The 21657-nt window shown below is 32.0% G+C and overlaps 1 protein-coding gene across 1 annotated transcript in view; it reads left to right on the top strand.

Annotated features, from left to right (window-relative positions):
• Positions 1-20989, top strand: part of LOC105202152 — a 29332-nt gene extending 8343 nt beyond the window's left edge. Inside the window, exons 4-11 of the mRNA XM_039452426.1 lie at positions 450-819; positions 1927-2381; positions 3226-3530; positions 5987-6171; positions 6631-6756; positions 7590-7652; positions 7743-7868; positions 17874-20989. Of these exons, the coding sequence (XP_039308360.1) occupies positions 450-819; positions 1927-2381; positions 3226-3530; positions 5987-6171; positions 6631-6756; positions 7590-7652; positions 7743-7868; positions 17874-20617 (4374 nt within the window). The 3' untranslated portion in view covers positions 20618-20989. The remainder of the gene's footprint in view (positions 1-449; positions 820-1926; positions 2382-3225; positions 3531-5986; positions 6172-6630; positions 6757-7589; positions 7653-7742; positions 7869-17873) is intronic.
• Positions 20990-21657: the final 668 nt, after the last annotated feature.

Raw genomic sequence — 21657 nt, 5'->3', positions numbered from 1 at the left:
TATTATTATAATAATTATGTATGTATTATAGTTAAATTAAATAATCTAAAATAGATAAAAAGCATTTATTGCTAAAACATAAGCATCAAGTCCAATGATTATCAAATCTAAAACCAAGCCAAAAATTGCAATTAATTTTAAATACTAATGCAATTTTTTTACATTAAAATAATTATTAAGACTTAAAATTTTATATTGCGGAAAAATGCAAAAATATGCAGAAAGATCGTAAATTAAATAAACAATTTTATAGAATTTTTCTTTAAATTTAGACTTGTTTATCTAAAAGTTAAAATTATGTAAATTTTGTACAATTCGTGCATGAATTTATTATTGTTAATGTATAATGGTCTTTATATGGGGTAAAAAATTATATTGTCTAATTGTTTAATAATAACTTACAATAATAGAAAATAATTTATCTGATTTTTTTTGATTCATGCTTATAGAATGCAACAGCAAAGAGACCGCAAGTAGCTACCAACGATGCTTATGAGCCGCCTGCAGCCATCCAAAATGCTATGCTAACGAAAGATAAGAAACCCTTTACTTATACTCCGGGTATGGGTGGCAAATTGGATCTTTCACAGATTCGCAGTCCACGAATGGCGAGAAGAGTGGCGAAAAATGCTAATGACGAAGGTATAGAAGGGCCACCGAAATCCGCTATCGAATCAAAGCCTACACCTGCAGTTTCTCCCGCAGCGAATCTTCTGATGCCTCAAGTCGCGGTTCCTGTTTTTCCTTCGAATGTGCCACCCCAGCCTCACGTTAATAAGATGTCACAATCACCTTCAATCAATAGGATAACGTTGAATGGTAATTACTTTTCCTTACATTTTTTTCATTAGAAATTGTTATGCAATATATGGAATGTGTCCTAGCCATAAAATGGCATGCAAGTTAGGAAAGTTTTATTTGGTCAAAGCGGATTTTGGGCTTAAAAATGTGTTTTGTGTAAATTTCACAATTACTTGTAGTAAAATACTACAACAAAATACAAAATATTCTTGGAAAAACTTCTTGAAAGTTCTTGGAAAACATGAAAAGAACAAATACTCTCAAGAGCTGTAATTAAGATTTAAAAGTTCTCATCAATATTGCCTTTTTTAAATATTAATAAATTTAATTTTTTTATTAAGTATAGATATTAGTAAAACATGATTAGAGATAAAAATTATGTTTTATTATCATATTTTACTAGTAGGAAAATATGAATTAATAAAGTTTGTAAAGCTCAACAATAATTTGTGAACCTAGATTGTTTAATAGCTTCATATATTGATTTCGATACTTTTCTGTCAAATTAAAATTTTTTGAAATTTTTAGAATCTGATTTTACTCAAAAATGACAAAAAACATATCATTTTTTTTTTTTTGTTATTTTGGGGGTCAAAATTGATGCATTTTACCCTGAATTCTTTATCTTTATTTTGTATATCAATTACTGCGCGTTTTTAAGTATATTAGTTTATTATTTTTAGATTGTCGAGAATCTTTAATTATATTATTTTTTATTAAAAAAAGTGCTTGATTATAGATATCCAAAGTAATAAATAATAATAAAAGTTTAAATTTTTTGATTTGGAATTATTTAAAAAAATATTTTATTTACCTTACACTTTTTTCTTTGATAATAGAAGCACTGTTTTTTTTACTAAAATTATTAAAGCACGTAAAAATATTAGTTATTTCACACAACTAATTTGTTGTAATTATAATGGTAATATTTATAAAGATGAGTTTATTTTGCGATATAAATAATTTCTTTGAACGATTAAATCTTATTAGTTATAAAAATTATTCATCATGCTATAGCTTTGCTGAATCCATTGTATATTTATCTGTGTATGATTCCATGAAACAGTACTTGATGAAATTATAATGCAGGTAAGAAATAATAGAGATTTAAATGTTTTTGCGTAGATAAACCAAATGAGCCAGCAAAAAACATTACGAAAATAGATACGAAAATAGTACCGATCGCAGTTACGTCGAGTCAGACGAGCACTCCCGAAAGTCCAGGTACTCCAACTCAGATCACTTTAGCTAAAGCTCCTACACCTTGGATGCAAAATAAAATCAAGCCGCAGGAAGAACTGCCTGAATGGGCTAAACGCACGAGTGTGAATAAAACAGTTGACAGTGATGCGTCGGAGAACGCGTTTTCACCAATTTATGTTCAAGTCCAGCAATCGACTCCGCAATATTCACAAGCGAAACAAAAGCAAGAGCAAAAATCATATTCGATTCCGCAGGGTCAACAAACAAATCCGCAACAATTATCTCAACAGCCGCAACAGCAAAGACAGAATACCGATTCTGTAACATCACAACAAACTAGATCGCAATCGCAACATGAACGTATTATACCTATCCGAGTAAGTTGATCAAAGTTACTTTTTAGATTTTTAATATATCCCTGATAAGACATTTATTAAATTACGTGACGAAAAATCTCGCATAAAAATGATATTTTTGATAAATATTGCTTACAAATTTTATTCCAACAAAACTGCTGTTTTTTGCGTATTGTCCAATTATCTCCTTTCAATTTAAATAAGTTTTAAATTATTGAAATATAAAAAAAAAGAGATATACATATTTTTTTATAAGTGCGTTCTCATACGTAAAAGGATAAAATATCACTTAAAAAAAATCAATTTTTGAAGTAAAGTTATAAAAGATGAAAAAAATTTTTTGAATTACAGTTGAGTGGTTTCAAGAGTACTTTATAAGAATAATGATAAAAATATTTTTTTAAATAAAAAAAAATATTTGTACTTATTATTGACACACCAACTTCCGTGTTTGACTCGCACTTTCTTTGTCTCATTATCTAATTTAAAAAAACAAATTGTCATTAAAAATTAAAAATATTTTATTATTCTTATAAAGTATTCTTGAAATCATTCAACTTTTATTTAAAAAAAATTTTTCTATTCGTTTATCTTATACGTATAGTCGATAATTGTTTTGAAATAAATAATTGATTTTTTTTGAAGAAGTGTTTTGCTTTCTTAACGTGTGAGACAAACTTATAAAAAAAAGTGTCCCTTGTTTTTATATTTATATAATTTCATATAATTTACATTTATTAAAATCGAAGGGGGACTCTTGATTGTCCTCCTTCGTTAGTACAATTATTACGAAATTTTTGTTAATTTATGATGTCATTATTGTAAAATATTTATGTAATGTGTTTACTGGGGATGTGTTCTTTAGATCGATGATAGACCATCGGTATTTGATGTGAAGCATGAATCTGGTCATCATCAGTTTAAACAACCTCCAACTATGCATCATCAGCAACGATGGGGTCAAGTGCCTGCGCAACACACATTGGAGAATCAAATACAAAATCATCCGCGAGATCAAAAACCGTCGCAGATTCATGTCACATCCCCATCTCGGCCAGAACAATCAGCTGGAACAACTTATATTATCCCTCTTGTAGTGGAAGGTAGCGAGAAGAGAACGATGCCATTAAATACGGAGAATAATATTAAGATGGGAAAACCAGCAAAAGTGTAAGTTGAACATTAAATTAAATAATTCCATTTTTACGCTTGCATAAAGATTTAAAAAGAATAAATATGTATACGGAGAGAATTTTCTTTTATAATGGGAATTATAGGACAACAAACTTGGACTTTGAAGAATTTTACTATATTATTAATAAAACCTTATATAGCGAATTTGATTAGACGTACTAGTGCACATTGGTACCCAAGCAACACAGTTAGTTTAAGAATACGTTTAATAAACGTTGAAAATCAATTTTATACGTATAAACTGAAAAATAAACGTTTAAAATTTGAGACGTTTTTTGTACCAATTTAATAAACGTTATAAAAACGTTTTATAAGACAATTTTTAAACGTGTTCTTTCAAATGTAATTATATAATTATAATAATTGAGACGTAAAAAGTATAATATAAATAAGATATTTCATTATATTTAAAAGTTAATAATCTTCAGAGAGTTTACATATAAATTTTTTGTGATTTATAATATTGTCATCAAAATATCTCTTTATTTAAAAATGGCACACAAGAATTGTCAGCGTCTCAGCGTGTCACATCGCATTAAAATTCGATTTAATTATAATTTATGAAATCCTGTAATTTCGGATTGAAATGGATTTAACAAGTGAGTGCTGGTGCCACCGCTAGGTGGCCACGTCGCGGGAGATCTTCTCGTGAGTAGAGTGCGGCCACAGGCGTTATATCTACAACAACGTTTACTTTACAACGTTTATTTAACGTTTTTTTTACTAGTGTAAAATACCGTTTTTATACGAGACATTTCGACCGGTTAATAAACGTATTTTTATACATCACAAAAACGTTTCGGCTAAACGTTTATTAAACATTTATTAAACGTAACTGTGTTGCTTGGGTACACATTAAAACCGTCGTACAAAATAACAAAAATATGTGATAAAAATGTGTCACTTTTTATACTTACGTAGGTTAGATTAATCTTAGGCTCCTGGCGTCTCAGCTGAGAACTCCATGTTGACGGTAGTAACATTCCGTCGCGAAAAAAATTAGAACTAATAGGCGTGAAACGTGACAGATTGACGATGAGATGTTATCGTGCATGTCATTTTGTTATTATGTGTTTTATTGTGTAAATATGATTTATCTCATATTTACCAAATTCATAAAAATAGACTGTAAGTAAAATTTCTTTGAATTTTATATAAAAGCACATTTTTCACTCCTTTCAATAGCTAGTGTTTTCCTGTCTGAATAGATGTCACTTTACGTGCTTTTTATGATTATTTACTGACTGTTAGGCGGAAAAAGGATGGTTTTTACCCATTTGTACAAGTGTTTTTAAGACATCTGATTAGTCTGTCTTATTAAAATTCTTTTTATTTACAAATGGCACACCAGACAAAATTACGTGTCATTTCACGCTTCTGACGTCACGACTTCAATATGGCCACGGCGAGTAGACAAATTATGTGGGCGCGCCTCCTGGCTGAACGTTAATGAGTGCGTGCGGCACTGACAATGAATGCACAAATTTATTGTTTTAGATTTTAGATAAATAACTGTAAAATTGTCATAAAAACAAGTAAAATGTATTTATAATAAAATATAATGTTAAAATTTAAATATAATATTAAAATTTTGTGTCTATTCTCTTATAAAATTAATTTGGTTAGATGTAACTAAAAAATTAAAAATAAGATAACTGTTTAAAAATAAATACAAATCCATTTAAAATTAAACATAGAAAAATAATAATAGTGCTGTTACTGGGTAATGATAAAAACTTTTTAAAATTCTCAAAAAAGTAAAAGCAGTAATTTTAAATAATCAAAGTTGTTTTTCTTCATATATTTAACAATAAGTACTTACTTCTGATTTAAAATATTTCTGAGATTTATGACAGGAAAAGAGAAAGATTTGCCTAGACTGTCTTTAAAATAGTTTTTATTTGTTTTGTCTGGGCTATTTATTTGTAACACAACATAATGTAACTTAATTTAATCCAATTTAATCTAATTTATTCAAAATCCATAATTTATTAAAATTCCGAGTTACGAATCTTATTTGATTTTGACGTCATTTTATTGACATAGCAAGCACATTATATAGAAATATTGCAGTATGAAATATTACACATTCAGCATAGTAACATTTTAAATAAAAAATCAGTTTTTGAAATAATTGTAAAATATTTATATTTTAAATTTAGATTTACCTGATTTTTGATAAATATTATTTAAAATTTTTATTTCGGCAAAAAACTGCTGCTTCTTAACATACCATTTTAACGCAATTATTTAACATTTTGTCCATTCGTGATGCTATTATTGTACAAAATTATTGTTATATCAGGATAACTACAGCTGAATAGCGTACATTGCTGTTTTTATTTTTAACTTTGTCATTTGTTATAAACTAAACTTCATAAAGTTTGCAATTTTATTTCAATTTATAATTATAAATAAAATTCTTGGGATAGTGTGCAACAGCAGAGTCCTGACCTTACACAACAATACGAGCCTGGTCCAATTCAATCGCGATCATTTCGTGTTCTTCAGAAGATTACGGACACGGATGAATCCAATGATGTTGGTACAGATCAAATACGGAGAATGGAATTAAGTGAAGATGAAAAACTACTCATGAATAAATTTAAAGAGCAAGGTAGAATAATATTATTTATGCGTCTATAATTTTGGTTTATTGTCAAGTATATTTATATTGCAAACAGAAATATATTTGTCAAATCACGGAAGAAAGAGATTTGTTAAAACAATTAAGAACTTCACTGATTCAGCAGATCCATAATTCTAATATACGGATAGTCAGTTGTCTATGTTAAAGTAGCAAAGTCTTATAACTGAATAAAATTAGCAATTATAACTAATTATATTTATTAAAATAGCACATTGAATTTGTTAATATAACGCTATAACTTTCTACAAAAATCAATCAAATATGTGGATTAACAAAATTACTAGGTTAGCATTTATGTTATTCATTATTAATTTAATAAATTATTTTTTATAAGATTTTTTAATTAATTTAAATTTTCAAATTAAATCATCACTTGTAAACTCTAAGCTGGTGAATATTACATTGTTTTTATATTGTATTTTATAGTCGATCATGAGACTTATCTTCATCAGGAGAAAGATCCGAGATATCGTGGTGCGGCGATACCTTCACGAGCTTTTCGTTTTTTACAAAACATGACAGATTCAAACGACGCGTCAGTAAATAGCGCTGGTAAGTTTTATATATAAAACTTTTATCTAAAATTTCTAAATTATCATTGTGTTGTTACATTATCGGTTCAAAAACATATCTGTAATTTGAATCACGCTCTTCAAATGCATTGTCACTCATATACGAATATTGCGAGAAATATTACTGTGCCCCAGTGGTCGAGGTAGTAAGACGCCGGGATCGGAGATTCCGGAGGTGCCAGGTTTGAACCCTGGGTGGGGTGTTATTTTTCGCAATGAGTTTTTTCAGGGGAAAATGGGTATATACATAGATGCAAATCAGCATCGATTATTATATTAAATTAATTAATTTAATAAAAATCGTGATATTACTAATTCTTATTCGACATGTTACGACCGGAAAAAATTTGACGCACATTCTGAATTCGAAGAAGTATATAAAATCACACAAATAAATATAGGTACTAGTTGCGACCGAAGAAGGCTTTCTTATTATCATTGTGCTAAAATTTCTACATTCATTAATGCTGACTTTCATCGAGGAGGTAACTACTTTTGAATTCTGGTATACAAGTACAACCCGTTAGAAGCCCGCTGAAGTTCCTTAAAATTTGTTAAATTCTTTGAAGTTCGATGAATTCCATGTATTGTTTTTATGTACATAAATAAACAACTTATTTTCGTTAAAGAGCCGAGAATAAAATTGTACATCTAATAGAACAATCTATAATATTTTCATAATTTTTTATTATTTTTAAAATAGATCTGTAACACATCTTTAAATTAATCAAAGCTAATAATAAAAAAAAAAACAATATAGATTAGATATGGCCAATATAAATAATAGAAATATTTCTTTTTTGTATATTACAGTGCCACACAATGTACAACAGAACGTCGCAAATAAACGACAAAATAGAAATTCTAAGACGTTCGGTAAGTAATTATAAAAACAAATTTTACTCTTTCAACTTAATTAAAATAATTAAAACATAATAATGTTGACTTGTGATAATTTTTATACAGAAGAAACACAGGCCAATTTGCCGCCTAGTGAACAACAAGTACAAGAACCAAAGAAATACATGGGTAGTGCAATTCCTTCTCGATCCTTCAGGATATTACAAGCAATGACAGCATCAGAAAATGATGGTAAATATGCGATAAATATTTATTATTTAACAAAATTATCTTGCTAATCGAATATTTTTAAGAATGTTATGGAAATTGCAAATAGTCTCTTTTACAAATTATTGAAAAAAGATTCAAAGTTTTAATTTTCAAAACATATTTTACGTTATTTTATAACCTTTTTACGTAATATATTTAACATATATATAAATTATACAAATTAATAATTTATTTTTGTATGACATACACATTCTTTGTCCATAAATTAATTGTAGAAGCTTATTTATCTGTGTATATTAATATGTCGTGATAAGTGCTTTATATTCTAATGACTACTTTATTGATATAACATACATCACATTTGCTCAAATTTTCCTATCCTGTGTTCACAGGAATAATAAAATGTTTTTGATATATTTTTATATATGTTGATATATATTCATATATACATATATGTACATACATTGTACATATACATCACACGTACGCGCACGCACATATGCAAGCATACACGCACGCACGTACATACGCATGCACAAACGCACGAACGCACGCACGCATATACATAAGCAAACACACACACACACACACACACACACACACACAAACCCACACAAACAAACACACACACACAGACCCACACACACACACAAACCCACACAAACACACACACACACACACACAGACCCACACACACACACACACACACACACACACACACACACACACACACACACACACACACACACACACACTTATACGCACACACAGAAAAGAGACCAAACAAAATGCTACACAGGTTAATATTTAAGAAACTATTAAACAAAAAATATTTGACAAATAACGGCGATTTTCTTGATGATCTTTTAAATGAATTTGTTCACAATTGATTTTTGAAAATCTTCCTAGGGAAGGATAATATTAGTAATTTAAAATAATACTAGACATAATTCTAGCTCTATATGTGCAAATGCAATGCTAAGATATCAAAAAAGATCAATAAAGAGTAATTATGATATGGATATTAATAATTAGATATGTAATTGTAACTCAATCTTTGCACTCCAATCATTGGAACGTTTTGGGCTCACGTTGTCCATTTTCAACATGTGAAATTAATGATTTAATTATATATTGTGTGATTAAAATTAATAAGTAATTAACAGAATCAAAAGATAAAGGTCAATGTATAAAAACATATAACAAAGAACCTTTCAGAAGTGTCCGCCTCAGATTTAGACAAACTTTTAATATGTAGTAGTACAGATAAAAATAAGCGACACCTATTCATTTTTATACGTGCCCTAATGTATGTTTAAGGACGAAACATTCTTTTGAAAAAAATTGATTTTTATTTTTCGAAGTGTATCTCGTTGAAACTATTAGAAATAGAACAAAATGAGTAAAAGTTAAATGACTTGAAAAGTATTTTATAACTGTGGTGAAAAAAAATCATTTGTTATAATAATTTTTTTAAACGTTTTCCCCCTATTTACTTTATTTTGAAAATTTTTATTTCTTTTTATAAGCAAAAAATAAAACTTATTTTATTAAGAATTTAATGATGTATGATAAAGTTATATTCTGACATTCCCATTTTCCAAAAAGAATGAAAATCGTTTCTACACGCATAGTACGCGCACACCGTCTGTGCGTTACGGAAGTGTCTCCCTTCGATTTTAACGAACCCTTAATATGTCGTAGTACAGGTAAAAATAAGAGACACGTATTTTTTTATACGTGTTTTAGTGCACTTTTAAGGACAAAATATCCCTTTGACAAAAATCGGTTTTTTTCTTTTGAAACTAAGAGATAGAAAAAAATGTTCTAATTAGAAGTTGAAGAATTCTTTATCCCAGTAAACATTGGATTCTATATATATATATGTAATGTTTGTAATGTGAAAAAAATATCCTGTATTTGTCATGTACATAGAATATTCAGAAATGTATATATATTTATGAATATTCATAGAATATTGTATGGATATACGTAATATGTATATTCATTAAGATGATAGCTGGAATATACATAATATGTACGTCATATACATTTCATATATGTACATCTAATGCGCACACATGCAACATACATGGATGTATATACATTTATGAATATTCATAAAATATCGTATGGATATACGTGGTATGCATATTCATTCAAGATGAAAACTGGCATATACATAAAATATACGTCATGTACATTTCATATATGTACATCGAATGCGCATACATGCGACATACCTACGTGGATATATATACATTTATTAATATTCATAGAATATTGTATGGATATACATGGTATGTATATTTATTCAAGATGATAGTTGGAATATACATAATATATACCTACGTCATGTATTAATAAAATTGGATCTTGCCTTTACAGATCCTTGTTGAATCTAAACGTAGGAGCCAATTGTAATAATTAAGAAATCTGCTTTTTTTTTTTTATTGAATGAGTCATGATGATCAAAAAAATACCAATGCAAGAAAACAAATTATATATATGCAAATTTTTAATAATAATTTAATTTAAGATAGGATTGCCATTTTTTTTTATTTTAACTTGCATTAAAGCCCATGACTAGACCTGCAAAAATAGCTAAAAAATAACAATTGGAAATAGAATCGGAACGTTAAAAAACCTTATTGACATAAAAATACGTGGCAAAAATTAATGTTGCAACTATTTGTTTATAACAGCTATAACAATTAAGAAAGCGTCAAATACGTTTCTTTAGAATGTACGTTTCTTAGAATTTATCTCGTAGAATAGATTGGTGCAAAATTTTCTCTACATTTTTAATAATTTGTTTATAGCAATTATTTGCAAAATTAATTTTTGCAACATGTTTTTTACGTCAATAATGTCTTTTCATACTGCAGTACTATTTTCAATTGTTATTTTTTAATTATTTTTAATAGTTTAGCTATGGGGCAAGAATAGGTTTAATTATTTATATAGTTTATATAGTTTAAAAATAGAGCAATAATCAAAGGGCTAGTGAGAGCGTCCGCGCGGTCAACACGCCAGTTTTTTTTGTTCAAATCAGTTACTTCAAATATAACTTTTTATTAACAATCTCACAAGTGTACGTTTAGCTCAGTGTTAGGGTACTAAATTATTGTTCCGAAGATTTTAGGTTCAAATCCCGCCGACGCCGATGCGTTTCAAAAATTTATAAAATAATGCGTAATTGTAATTAGTAAAATAGAATCTTATATGCAAAACAGTGAATACAAGTTAAGCTATGAGAATAAGAAAATGTTAAAAAAAATTTTTTTTTCAATATTTAGTAATTGAATATACATAGAATATACATAGAATGCATACTGAATATACATAGAATGTACATTTTATTAGAATGTACACATTTATTAGGTTGTTCGGAAAGTAATTTCGTTTTTTTATGAAAATGAAAGACGATTTTCTTATAGTGGATAAATATTTTATTGATTTTCTTATAGTGAATAAATATATATTGTCCAGTCTGATTCAATACCTTTTGCCATCTTTCTAGTAGTAGCATAATTCCACGCTCATAAAATTTTTGTTCTTTGCTGGCAAAAAACTGATCCAGATGATTTTTGACTTCCTCCATTTAAAGTAAAGGTTTTACCGTTTAAAAAATTTTGTAGAGACCAGAACAAATAATAATCAAAAGATGCCAGATCTAGAGAATATGATGGGTGTGGCAGTATATCCCATCCAAGCTGTAAAAGCTTTTGACGAGTTACCAAACCCTATGAGGTCTCGCATTATCTTGGTGGAACACTACACCTTTTCTATTGATCAATTCTGCCCTTTTCTGTTTAAGTGAATTATTCAATTTGTTATTTGGTGATGACAGTACACTTCAGAATTGATCGTTGTGTTGTTCGGTAGAAGCTCAAGAAAAAAAAACAATTTCTTTGAAATCCCACCAAAAAGATAGCATCACCTTTTTTTGATAAATATCGGCTTTTGCAGTGCTTTGAGGCAGTTCATCTTTTTTACTCCATGATCTCTTGCGTTTAACATTGTTGTAGACAACCTATTTCTTGTCCCCAGTGAAGATGCGCTTCAAAAATGGATCATTTTCTTGACGTTTGAGAAGCAAATCACAGACATTAACGCGACGGCACAGATTTCTTTCCGTTAGAACATGAGGAATCCATACGTTGAGCTTTGAGATTAAACCTAGGTGTTTCAAATGATTATGAACAATCGAATTTGACAAACCTAACCTCTCAGCGATCTCACGAGTTGTTATTCGCCGGTATGCATCAATTAATGCCTTTATTGTGTCTTCATCAGCTTCAACTGGCCAGAATGTGGTGCATCTTCAACATCAAAATTGCCGGATCGAAATTTTGCAAAGCAGTTTTGGCACTGGCGTTCTGTCAATACATCTTCTCCATACACATCGGACAACTTTTTTCTTGCTTGAACAGCATTTTTACCTTTTCAATAGTAAAAAAGTAAAATATGCCGAAAATGCTGCTTTTTATTGTACTTTCCATATTTGATAGGGCAACAAAAACTACTGCGTAGAATCAATTGAACTTTTTCACAAGCAAGCCTTGCTATATCAGCTGTCAAAATATATAATTATTATGCAGCGGAAAAAAACAAAATTACTTTCCGAACAACCCAATATATTGCATAGATGTACAGTCGTGAGCTAAAAGGATTGCAACACATTTTCTTCGATTGTTTTTGGAATGTAGACTTGTTCATTAAACGGCGAACATAATTAGTTCTTACCTGTGGATCCAACCAATTACGTTCGCCCATACTTAAGTAACCAAAACTTTTTTTTTTAACTTTGTTTACACTTTTTCTCATCACTTACCTTTTTTTGAAAAGTTTTATTTTTTTTATGAGCAAAATCTTTTAATTAGAACATTTTCTTCTATCTCTTATAGTTTTGACGATATACGCTACGAAGAAAGAAGACCGATTTTCTTTGAAGGGGCGTTTTACCCCCTAAAAGTGAGATTGAGCACGTATAAAAAAATGCCCTTATTTTTACTTGTACTACAACATATTAAAAGCTCATCTAAATCTGAAACGGACATTTCTGAAAGGTTCCTTGTAAGTAAAATATGATACAACATTATAACGCTTACGGAAACGCAATTATTTATGGAAAAACTGTTGTCTTGCAATTGATGTCCATTCAGTTATGTCGTGAAATAAACATGTGTGGGAAGTGGTATCCTCAATGACGTCTGATCTTACAGTTGATAATATGTTGAGGTATTTTCCGTGACATATAATCTGAATTTGTATCAAGCAGTGGCCAAGTACATTTATCCGTCGATGATGGCAAAATCGTGATTGAGTAGATAAAATTATAAATATGGCGTCATCTTAAATAAAATAAACGTGTTAAACTAACTAATAAATGATGTAGACTTAAGAAATTAAACATAATAGTTTTAACTTACATATAATAATTCATAATTTTTAATTGATTTTAATATTTTTAATTGTAGTCAATCGTTTCGGTTTTTTGCTAAAACAACGGTTTTTCCATAAATAATTATATATACATCTCCGTAAGCGTTATATATTGTATCACTTTTTACTTAGATGTTTTTATACGTTGACCTTGTCTGTTAATTATTTACTAATTTTTACCACACATTATGTACATTAATTTCACATGTTGAAAAGGAGCAAGTGAGTCCGAACGTTCGGAGTATAAAGTATTGGAGTATAAAGTTTTGAAAATTTAAACTTTTTTGTCAATTTTAATAAGGTTTAGAAAAATGTTTTTTTTTATTGGTTTGCGCTCTTTGATGATAAAATATAATATTTAAGCACCTACATTGCTTAAGAAAACCATTTAAAATTATTATACAAAAAACAAAGAAAAAAGAGGAAAATGAGATACGAAAAGCAATTTCATGACAAATTCTCTTTTTAATACTGACAAAAATTTTAATGTTGAGACGAAAGTCGCTGAGTTCTTTAATTAAACGCAAGATTCAAACTATTCCTACCTAATTTATATTTAAATTTAACGATGACGCACGGTTCCGTGTGAAAACAGTTGAATTGTAGTCGGTGAATTCAGAGTTCGATTTCGACTCTTATTTCATACTATATAATCTAAGGCCGGTATTCATAATCGATTCTTATATTTAAGATCGTCTTAAGTATCACTTTAAGATGCCATCAACCAATCAGCGAGCCGTATAGCATCTTAAGACGTTGCTTAAGATAATCTTGAAATAAGAATCGACTATGAATACCGGCCTAAGTCTTAAAAGAGGCTGATTGAAGAGTTGAAGGTAGTAATGAGTAAAAAAGTTTAAGATAAATAATAATCCATATTTTATATAAAAAATTTTAATTCTTTTTTCGTTTCCTTCTTTTATTATTCCATTATTTTCCTTTTTTTTGTCGAATTCCTTCTTTAGTTCTCTTTACTCTTCTCTCAGCTGTTTCATATAGCACAGAATTACTAAAAACTTCCTAGGACATCATACGAAACAATATAAAGATGTTTGTACGTCCTAAAGATGTTCTCAGGACATTCTTTGAATAAAGTGCTGTGTGGGACTCTATTGGAGTGGCGCAACAGCGTAATACAAGCAGCACGAGAACAGACTCTAAAGATGTTCGAACGCGTAACAATAAGAATTCAATGCAATGTGCAATTCTTGGCTCATCTTAAAAATTATCCCCAAGACAACTCAAAACTCACTACATGACATGGTTGAACTTTGAATTCCTCTTTTGCTGATCTTAATCAATCAATCAGGGCAAATATTTATTTTTTAAAAACATTTTAAAAATATTTTTTATTTCTTTATTTTTTATTTCTTTTTTTAGGGAAAATTTTTCTTTTAAAGTTCTTTAGTTAAGTATTATCGAATTTTACCACATTTATTCGTGACGACCGATTTATTAACATTTAAAATTTTCCTTTGAACACAGGATGAGTAAGTTTTTTTATTTTCTTAGCTGAATAATTTTGCTTCATTCCGTATTAATATACCAATTTTATCAAAATAAAATCGGCTAGATTATATTATGTATAAGGAAAAGGAAAAGTAAAAACTCGAAATACATAATGAAATTAAGTAGAGGAAAGGAAGAGGCTGTGGAATACATTTCGTTTTTTGACAATAAATCAGTAAATATTAACGCGACATAATTCTCTACCAGTTTATTAGCCATAGAGTTCTACAAATCATCCTACAGGTAGAAATTCATTGGGTATACAGGTTTGGGTAAAAGTCCGGAAACGGTCAAATATCTCGAAAACTAAAACTAACATTTTAGGAAAAAGTATTTCAGATAAAAGTTGTAAGGTTTTAAAAAATCTATTTACTGATTTTATCAATTTGACTTTGGATGGCATTGTAACGAACCGCCTCCGCGCACCCCCCCCCCCCAACGGACCGGTCATCGTCCGCCAAACGCTGGCCGAACAATCGCCGAGCGTAAGACAAGGCACTGCGCGCTCACAAAAGATTTTAAACGCGCCGACACGAGCAATGAGGCATCCGCACGTCGAGTATCTCGCCGCGCACGCGCACCGGCCCAAACCGGCACGCGCTAACGACGTGCTCGCTCACCTCCGTTTGCTTTCCGAACATCTGATCTTGAGCGGCGGGGATGCTGGCGCCGAAACAAACCGAACCGCCACCGAGCGTTCCCGACGTCTCGAGATTCGGGTATAAAAGCGCCAGAGCAGCGAGATGCTGCGTTTCTTCTTCGCCGATTTTTTGGACAGCTACTCCGCCGACTAGTCTCCGAAGAAGTCTCCCGAGGTAGTCCTGGAGTCAAGCGTCTTGGCCTCTGTCGAGCGTTCTCGACGGCTATCGCTCTTACACTCGTCTCTCCTCGCCGAAGCTGGGCTCAAGCGTCTTGGGCTCTGATAAGCGTTCTTGCCCGACCGGCCTCCTAGTACTGATCCGGTCCTACCGCAGCGGCTAGAGAAAAACGGGGTAAAGCGTCTTTGCCTCCGTCGAGCGTACTCGACCTAGCCGTTGCATCCCGCCTGCGAAATATAATGCCACGCAAGACCGGCGAATTTAAAGGGACGCTCAGCCGAGCGTTGCCTTGCGCCCCGCTACCGCGTCGGCAACCGTGAAACGCGCACGCGGCCTTGAAGGCCGATAAACATCAAAAGAAAGAGCGGACCGCCCGTCGCGCCGAACGAGCGCCCGCGACTTCAACACACGCACTTGTCGTGCAAACAGCGGCAACCGCGCTGCTGACGATACGCGCACCGAATCCGGTGCATTGCTGTAAACCGCGGCGTCCGGCGCCCAAATAGAACCATACGCCTACCGCGCGATCGTCACCGGTGAACGTCGGTCTACGGCCGACAACGTAAAACTACCGGAAGCGATCCTGTACATACTCAACTTACTTTGTATTTCGTCTTTCTAAATATACTATACATATTTCACACGTTAAATTATGGCCTAATTCTCTCTTAATCTGGATCGTGCCCTGGAGTTATTAACGAGCTACGTCTGTGCGCGATTTCTAAACAAGAAACACGGGTTGTTACACCTTTACAACCCCCAAGGTTATATCGAAATCACATTAACTTTTTTAAATGGAACACCCTATTTTTAATTCTAGAATCTAATAGCTAATGTCAAGAGTTTTCCAAAACACTACAAATAAGTTTATTTTTCTTAAGTATTTTCCGGCTTGAATAAAAAATATACAGTATTAGGGAAGTACCAATACCCTTTAATTAGGGAACTACCAATACTCTAACATATCTTTTATTGCATTTTTTGTAGTCGATTTCGAGAACTTTCCAAAACACTATAAATAAGTTATTTTTTATTAAGTACTTTTCGAGTTATGACGCTTAAAAGTTACAGTACACTGTAGCTTTCAAGCCTCAGAACTCGGTAAGTACTTAATAAAAATAAATTTATTTCTGGTATTTTGGAAAGCTCTTGATACCAGCTGTTAGATTCCGGAATCAAAAATAGGGTGTTCTATTTAAAAAAATTAATGTAATTTCGATATAACTTTGGCGACGTCATCCAAGGTCAAATTGATAAGATCAGTAAATAGATCTTTTAAAACCCTATAATTTTTATCTGAAACACTTTTTTCTAAAATGTTTGGTTTTCGAGATATTTGACCGTTTCCCGACTTTTACCCAACCCTGTATAAAACAAATAATTTACAATTTACTGAAAAGCGAAGAAAGGATGCGTTTGTGGAATAGCAGGGGGTCGTGGAACACTAACAACTAATTTTATAAGAGACACTTTTATTTGTAAAAGAACATAAATTAATGCTACTTTGTGGATTATATACACAAATAAATACCACAAAACAAGGTTTGAAGATTATTTTATAAAATACTTTATTTAAAAAAAACATTTTTAAATTATTTTTTCACCTTAAAAAATTTTTTAAATAAAACTTGAAACTTTTCAAAATATTTTTTGCTTCTATTAAACATTATATAACGTTTACAATGAAAATGTAAAATCGCAAGAGACATGTACGTGGTAGATGGTCATATTTCACAACCACAGCTCACATGACTTTATTTGCCGAATTCATACGCACATAATGATATATATAATATTATTTGAAATTTACATTTACAGTTTTCAAGTTAGACTAAAATTAAAAAATTAATATATAACATACTTTTGAAAATTACGTAGAGATTATACACTTGTAAACATTTCTATTATCTGTAAACTGAAATTCTTTTATAAAAACGCAGCGAATACTAATGACCAGTAACCATCCGACAATGTCGAAAACTGTATTGAAATAATTTTAACAGTTGCTTTTAGAATTCAATGCGAATTATACGAAATATCATGATGTTCCACCACCCCAGATATATTCCGTAATCGTCGTCCTTCTTCTACTTTCAAGTTATACTCAATTATAATATATTTTCTGCTTATAAAATTATTTTGTAGATCATGCGATTAAAGAAAAAAAATTTCAGCCAGAAAAATAAAGACGATGCGCACAGCCCTTAAAGAATGTAACTCTCTTTTGAATGGATTGTGCTGTTTGTTATAGCCACACAAGAAAATCGTCAAGCAGATTACACCTGTCGAACAGAAAATAACTTGCCAGGCAATCAGCAAGATGCACTCTTCTCTCCTCGACCCATTCCCTTCTGGTCACATTCCGAAGGTTGGTGGAGCTATTATCCTGTGCAATATAATGCTCCATCCAATAAGCCCGCAAACGAAACGGATGAACACTCTTTTCCCTACCTACAATATCCAAATGAAAATGGGTGCGTTGGATATGATTTTTTTTATCCGGTTTACGACGACAGCTTTGCGGACGCGGGGCGGATGAAAACTATAGATCGAGAAAATTCTTCAAATCAATACGGTTACGTTGCCATAATTTGCCCTCAAACAGGATACAATAATGTCCAACAATCGCACGTTGATATGAATAACTGTAACTACATTTATACCACTCTCCATCCATCTCCTGCTTGGAATAATAGGTATTTTGTGCAAGACGGCGCAGTCAATAAATCAGAAAACACTTTGCCCAACGAGATTAATCATTTGGACGCACAGTTAAATGGGACATACAATCCCAAAAATGTCTGCGAGGATAAAGACAAAAATTATATGATGGCGATGAATATAGTTGATGAAGAAGGTGGTATATCGGATAGTCTCAATAAAAATCCGAACAAAATTTTTAATAACATCGAAAAGTCTAAGAAAACATTCGGCTTGCATATTAACGTACCTAATTATACTTATATAGATACTAGTGATTCTAGCGATTCCAGCGATTGCAGTGATTCCAATGATTCCAGTGATTCTACCTCTGACAATGAGCATTTTTCGGATTCCTGCCAAAAATATAATGATACCACTTCCAATAATACATTATCTAATAGTGATTCAGATTCGTACGAAAGTTATTCTGTAGGTTTAAATTCTTATGGGAAACTGAAGAGAGATTTGTGTACTATTTCTTCCGCTAAAAACTGCACAGATCTTACTGCTCATTCGGAATGCTCGATCAATGGTGAAAATTCATATAGATATTCGCAAAACGATTTTGAGAATACTCATAATGATAAAATACTTCCCAAGGAGAATCATATCGATTGTTCGAGCGATGAAAATTCTTGCGTAACGTTAAAACAAGATTTCATGTGCACCATGCTGAAAGAATACAACGAGAATGATTGCATTAATAATCAAAGTAATTTTGACTCTAGTAAGAGTCAAAATTCCGTAGATAATCGCATATCAAGTACACGCTCTGAAAGTCAAATAACTGACAAGGGGTCTTATCAATTGAGCATAATTCGAGAGGATATGGAAGAATTAAGTTCCGACAGTCTTCATTGTGAGAATAAAAAGAAGATTGAAGGACAAAATAAAACTTCTTTTGAGATGACCGACGATCCACTCGACGATGCTGAAGCTACGACGGTCAGTGTGAGTTTACCCTTAAAATTTAAGTTTTCCGTGTCCGAGGACAATGAAGACATCACTACTGTGACAGTTGGCAACAGTAAAATAATGGCAGAGAGATCTTGCAGCGGATATTCCGCGAAAAATGATGAAAACGACGATGTTTGCGTTGATTTCCACATTGATAACAATACCAGCGTAGATTTTACTGTGAAGACACACATATCAGATGCGACTTGCACAACTGTGAACACAGGGAATAAGATAAGAATCGAGACCGTGATACCGCAAGTGGATTTTACTTTGAAGAAAGATTCAATAAACGTTAAGGAAACTAACTGCACAGAACAGAACAAAGAGATAGAATTCTCAGTTACAAATACAGGCCACCATGAAAGAAATTTCATAGAACTAGTCCAGAAGAATGCCGATGGCTGTATTATTTCTGAATCGGCTATAGGAGATGAATCAATAAACAATGGAAATTATATCCAAGCAGAATCTACTTGTAATAATTTTGAACACAGCGATAACGACAGGACAACCGCTGAGTCGAAACTTGTCACGTCCGAATGTTCTTGGAGGCAAAATTTTGAAACATTTCAGACTGATACAAATCAAACGAATCAGAAGAATTGCGTAATTGTGGATAATAATGATGATCGATGCATCGACTCGGAATTTGGTCAGACAGACATGAAATATCTGAGTGTTCAAGACTCTCGCGAAGATACCGATGACGAGGATAGTGGAGTTACTTCTGATACAAGCCGAATGATATCTGAAATTGACACAGAATGTCGTGAAATTGATACAGATTCAGAGTATACTATTTCGAAAAATCAAAGAAAGTATCAACGAACACAAACACATTCACGACTCTTTCGGCTTCTAAACGACGATTCTATTTTATCTGATTGTAAGGCAGATTCTTGTTCCAAAGAGGAATACCTCAGTTTACCGCTTAAGATGAACACGTTCAATTACGATGACAGTTATTGTTCTAATTATTCCAGTGGCTTAACGTCTCCCGAATATTCACCTATTCATGATCAATCTTGTCAAAAATTTCACGACGCGACGACAAACGGAAATATTACGAATTTATCGGACATTAAATTCCACCATCTGGCACATCAAATGCCGGAACAGATTCCTTCGAAGAATAATTCAGATTTTCTAACTCGGAAGAACACGGAATTACCTAGTCCACATGAGCACGATGTTATGCCGTCTCTAGCTTTCAAGATCCTCAACAGTAAGACACCTTTCTGGACTTACAAGGTGAATGTACTATGCCCGAGAATTAAGAGTACAAAAAGTGTGCCACAAGCTTTGCTGGCACGGCAAATCAACAAGAATTAAATTCGTCGGTGATTCCTCCTATCCCGACATCCTTATGCGAACACTAATTTATTGCTGATGGCCTTAGAGCAGAATGAGGCCGTGTGGTTGCCGCTGCGAGCGACTGTTCTCCACGATCTACGGACATATTTTTTTCTCGATTCTCTTCACAGGGCTAAGTATGCCCAAGGTGCTCTACGGGCTACGTGATTTTTTTTCTATCGGTACATATCGTTTCCATATATTCGTGTATCATTCTTGATTTCTTCTTCACATTTCCTATTATCCTTTCTTTCGTTTTTGTCAATTACAGTTGAAGCTCTATATTTGTAACATATGTCCACGCAGCACACTTCCTAGTAAACACTAACTACCAGTTATATAACATTAATATTATAATTTCATATTCAACAATATAACTGTAAACAATATACCATGTGTTATATTACATTTATATTATAAATAACATTGTGAAATTATAATATTAATTTTATGTTACTGTTACTTAGTGTTTACTGAATTTATTCAAAGGACGTCCTGAGAATGTCGTTAGTACGCCTGTTTTTAGTGAGCCCTAGTGAGCGTCCTATGGATGTGTGTGTGTGTGTGTGTATGCGCGCGCGCGCGCGCGTGCACGCGCGCGCACACACGCGTGCGCGTGCGTGCGTGCGTGCGTGTGTGTATGTGTGTGTGTGCGCGTGTATGTATGTGCACGCGTGCGAGTGCGTGCGTGCGTGTGTATGTATATTGGTGTGTGCTTCTATATGCATGGGTGTATGGATGTCTTTAGAAGATTTGTGCTGTATGGGTCGCGAATCATCTCATTTTTAACACTTTAAACTCATTCTTATTTCAATAGTACATGCGCAGAATAAAAATAGTTGACAGATGTAGATATGTATATTTTTTATCATTCACTCGGTTTTCTCACTCTGCGTATGATTACGTGTTTACATGAGAAATGTAAAGTTGTAAACAGGGAGAGCAGAAAAAGGAATGAAAATTGTTAAGAATACGGAGATTTAACTGTTATTCTTTTTTATTTTCTTATCGTTAACTCG

The sequence above is a fragment of the Solenopsis invicta genome, chromosome 8, assembly GCF_016802725.1.
Source record: "Solenopsis invicta isolate M01_SB chromosome 8, UNIL_Sinv_3.0, whole genome shotgun sequence".
NCBI lineage: Eukaryota > Metazoa > Arthropoda > Insecta > Hymenoptera > Formicidae > Solenopsis > Solenopsis invicta.
The sequence above is the reverse complement of the archived record's forward strand: the minus strand, read 5'-3'. Positions and strand labels throughout refer to the sequence as shown.